At 52.2% G+C, this 2,937-nt stretch overlaps 1 protein-coding gene across 1 annotated transcript; it reads right to left on the bottom strand.

The window, feature by feature from the left end:
- Positions 1 to 331: 331 nt before the first annotated feature.
- Positions 332 to 1,564, bottom strand: LOC121870561 (uncharacterized protein K02A2.6-like). Its single transcript, XM_042372392.1, has one exon. The coding sequence runs from the start codon at positions 1,562 to 1,564 to the stop codon at positions 332 to 334; it is 1,233 nt and encodes a 410-aa protein (XP_042228326.1).
- Between the last annotated feature and the right edge of the window lie 1,373 nt (positions 1,565 to 2,937).

Genomic DNA, 2,937 nt, shown 5'->3' with positions numbered 1-2,937 from the left:
CTGCCGTTTGAAGATTCCTCGTCACTGTACGTCTTAGAGTCCCAACGTATCGTCACGCGCCGTGGCTCTAGTTGCTGTCTTCCAGAGCGGCGTGGGATGGGTGGTGACGCAGGTAACCCGGGACTGTCAGGACGCACTGTCGCAGTAGCGCGGTGTTTGCCAGCACAAGATAATGGACGCTCAGCCTCCGTGGGTTACTGTCTGGAAGCAGTGACACCCACTGGCATCATGGGACGATGGGGGCGGAGAAACCTGTGATTCCTCCACAGGGTGCAGCCACTGCCCATCTTCACCAGATATTCTCGCCTGGATCCGATGCCGACAATGTCACTCAACTGTTCCCACCGTCCTGATGTGTGGTCCTGCACATCCACATATGACCCGAGCTGCAGTTTGGGGAGTGGTCGAGCTGAAGCATCGTGTCGCTCCTTGGCCTGTCGACGCAGATGTACAGCTTCACTTTCACATTTGTTTGCCACTCCGCCGCGTATGCTCGATGATGTGCAGGAACAGATGATCGTAGAGGATGTCTAAACAAGACCTGGGCAGGTGACCTCCCGTTAGCACGCGGGGTATTCCTCAATTCCAGTTGCCCACGTGCAAAGTCATCCTCGTCCAGTATGCCATTCCTTGTAGTGATGCAGATTAACTTCTTCATGACCTTAACAGCTTCCTCTGCTTGCCCATTGGCGCGTGGGTTGTATGGGGACGTGATCCGGTGTTCCACCCTCCACCGAGCCAGGAAACGGCGGAAAGTAGACGGGGTGAACTGCGGACCTCCATCTGTCCTCAAGGCAACAGGCACACCAGTATCTGCAAATATATAATGTAGGACACATACCAAATGGGCTGCAGACGCTGTTCTCGGGCAGGAAGATATGTACGGCCACCCAGACAGGTGGTCGACGTGGAGGAGGAAGTCATCTCGCCATAACGGTTCATTCTGATGGCAAGGCAAGAGTGGTCGGCACAGGGAACAGGATGAAACTGTATTTTCTATATCGTGGTCGATCACTGGCCAGTATACAGCCTGCCGAGCACGTCTCTTCGTCCTATTCACTCCCTGGTGCCCGTCATGCAGCCTCTCCAGTGACTCACGTCGAAGGCTGCAAGGAATCAAGAGTCGTGAACCATACAAAATGAGGCCGTCGTCCACAGCGAGCATGCTGCGAGCGCCCCAGTAAAGTCGTAACGCATGTTCCAAATCCTGACGGTGCTCTGGGAATCCTCTCATGATGACATCACGTAGGGCGGTGTAATCTGCAACTCGGGCGGCAGAAGCGCGCACCTTAACTAGTGTCTGGTCTTGTAACGGCGCCAGTGGGGTGCCCTCCTCACAGACTGTACTGAGCGCAGACACTACCGCAACGTGTAGAGGGTCCTCATCATCCGGCCCCAGGACGTCGTCCTCCGCGGATGGATCCTGGATTGGAGCACGAGAGAGAGCATCAGGAATGCAATGAAACTTACTCTTTTGCCAACGGGCTGTGAAGCTGTCGATACAGAGCTTCTCACGCATGCGCTGCAGCCTCTGATTCTGCAACAGAGAGACAGAGCCTTTCATCTCAATGACCACATCCGCTACAGGTCCCTTCGCAACCGAGTCATCCACGAAATACGCACTGCAAAGAAGTCCCACTACCCAACCAAATTACAACACCTGAAGCAGACCAACATCAGTCAATGGTATGGTAAGCTTAAAGAACTCTGTGGACTAAACAATAAGACACACCCCCTCCCCTTCCTTAGCCATCTCACTAATGTTGACGCAGCTGAGCAAACAAAAAACCATTTCGCTACTATATGCCAGACGCTCCCCCGGCTTGACACAACCACTCTCCCTGCTTACCTACCGGCCCCCCTTCCCACTGACTTAGTAGAAGAATTTGAAGTAGCAAAACGCCTGGACAAACTAAAATTAAAACGCTCTACCACCCCCATTGACTTACCAATGAAACTCTTCAAGGAGTTCTCCCCGGAGCTTGCTAAGCCCCTATGCTCCATCATCAATGCTTCTCTCAGTCAAGCCAGATGCCCAGCTGACTGGAAGACCTCTTATGTATCACCAGTGCCCAAGTCAACCAGCCAACCAGCCCACAATCCTTAAATCAGCTACGACCTATTGCAATCACCCCAATACCCAGCCTAATCTGTGAAAGTTTTGTGTTCGACTGGGCTTATGCTGATATTGCAGGAGTCGTAGACCCTGAGCAATTTGGCAACATGAAAACTTCCTCCACCACTCACTGTCTTGTCAACTTTCTCGATTACATATACCGCCATCTCGAGAAACGAAAAACGTCTGTACCTGTCGCCTTCATTGATTTCACTAAAGCATTCGACCTAGTCGACCACAATATAATCATCAACAAAGCTAGTGACCTCGGGCTTCGGAGAAGTCTTATACCATGGCTTACAGACTTCCTCAGTGACCGACGCCAAGCTGTACGCTTCCGAGGGGCTGTCTCCACCTTTCAGTCACTCACCTGTGGCGTCCCCCAAGGCACCAAGATGGGACCACTCTGCTTCCTTATGCTCATCAATGATGCCCTAAGAGAAACCCCTGCTCGCTGGAAATATGTCGACGACTCCACCATTGGGATCAGCGTCAACAATTCTGCTCCCAACTATACCGCCCTTCAGGATTTATTGAACAGTCTCCAAAACTGGGCCACCAACAACCATGTCACCATCAACCATACCAAGACATTGTCCCACCTCCTTCCATTACTTTAGGTCCGAACACACTCCAGGTTGTAGATTCCACGAAGCTCCTCGGCGTCACCATAGACAACAAACTAAATTGGAAACCACACGTCAGTGAAGTTGTCAAATCCTCCAGTTTCCGTCTCCACCTCCTCCGCCGACTCAAGTCCCTCGGAGTTCCTGCACCCGAGCTCCTCAGTGTTTACACAACATTCATACTTCCCAAGCTCA

The sequence above is a fragment of the Homarus americanus genome, unplaced genomic scaffold (assembly GCF_018991925.1).
Source record: "Homarus americanus isolate GMGI-L3 unplaced genomic scaffold, GMGI_Hamer_2.0 scaffold56333, whole genome shotgun sequence".
NCBI lineage: Eukaryota > Metazoa > Arthropoda > Malacostraca > Decapoda > Nephropidae > Homarus > Homarus americanus.
Note: the sequence above shows the minus strand (reverse complement) of the source record. Positions and strands in the feature narration are given on the sequence as shown.

Coding starts and splice junctions, on each gene's coding strand:
- LOC121870561 (XM_042372392.1), bottom strand. CDS start 1,564: ATGAAAGGCTCTGTCTCTCTGTTGCAGAATCAGAGGCTGCAGCGCATG.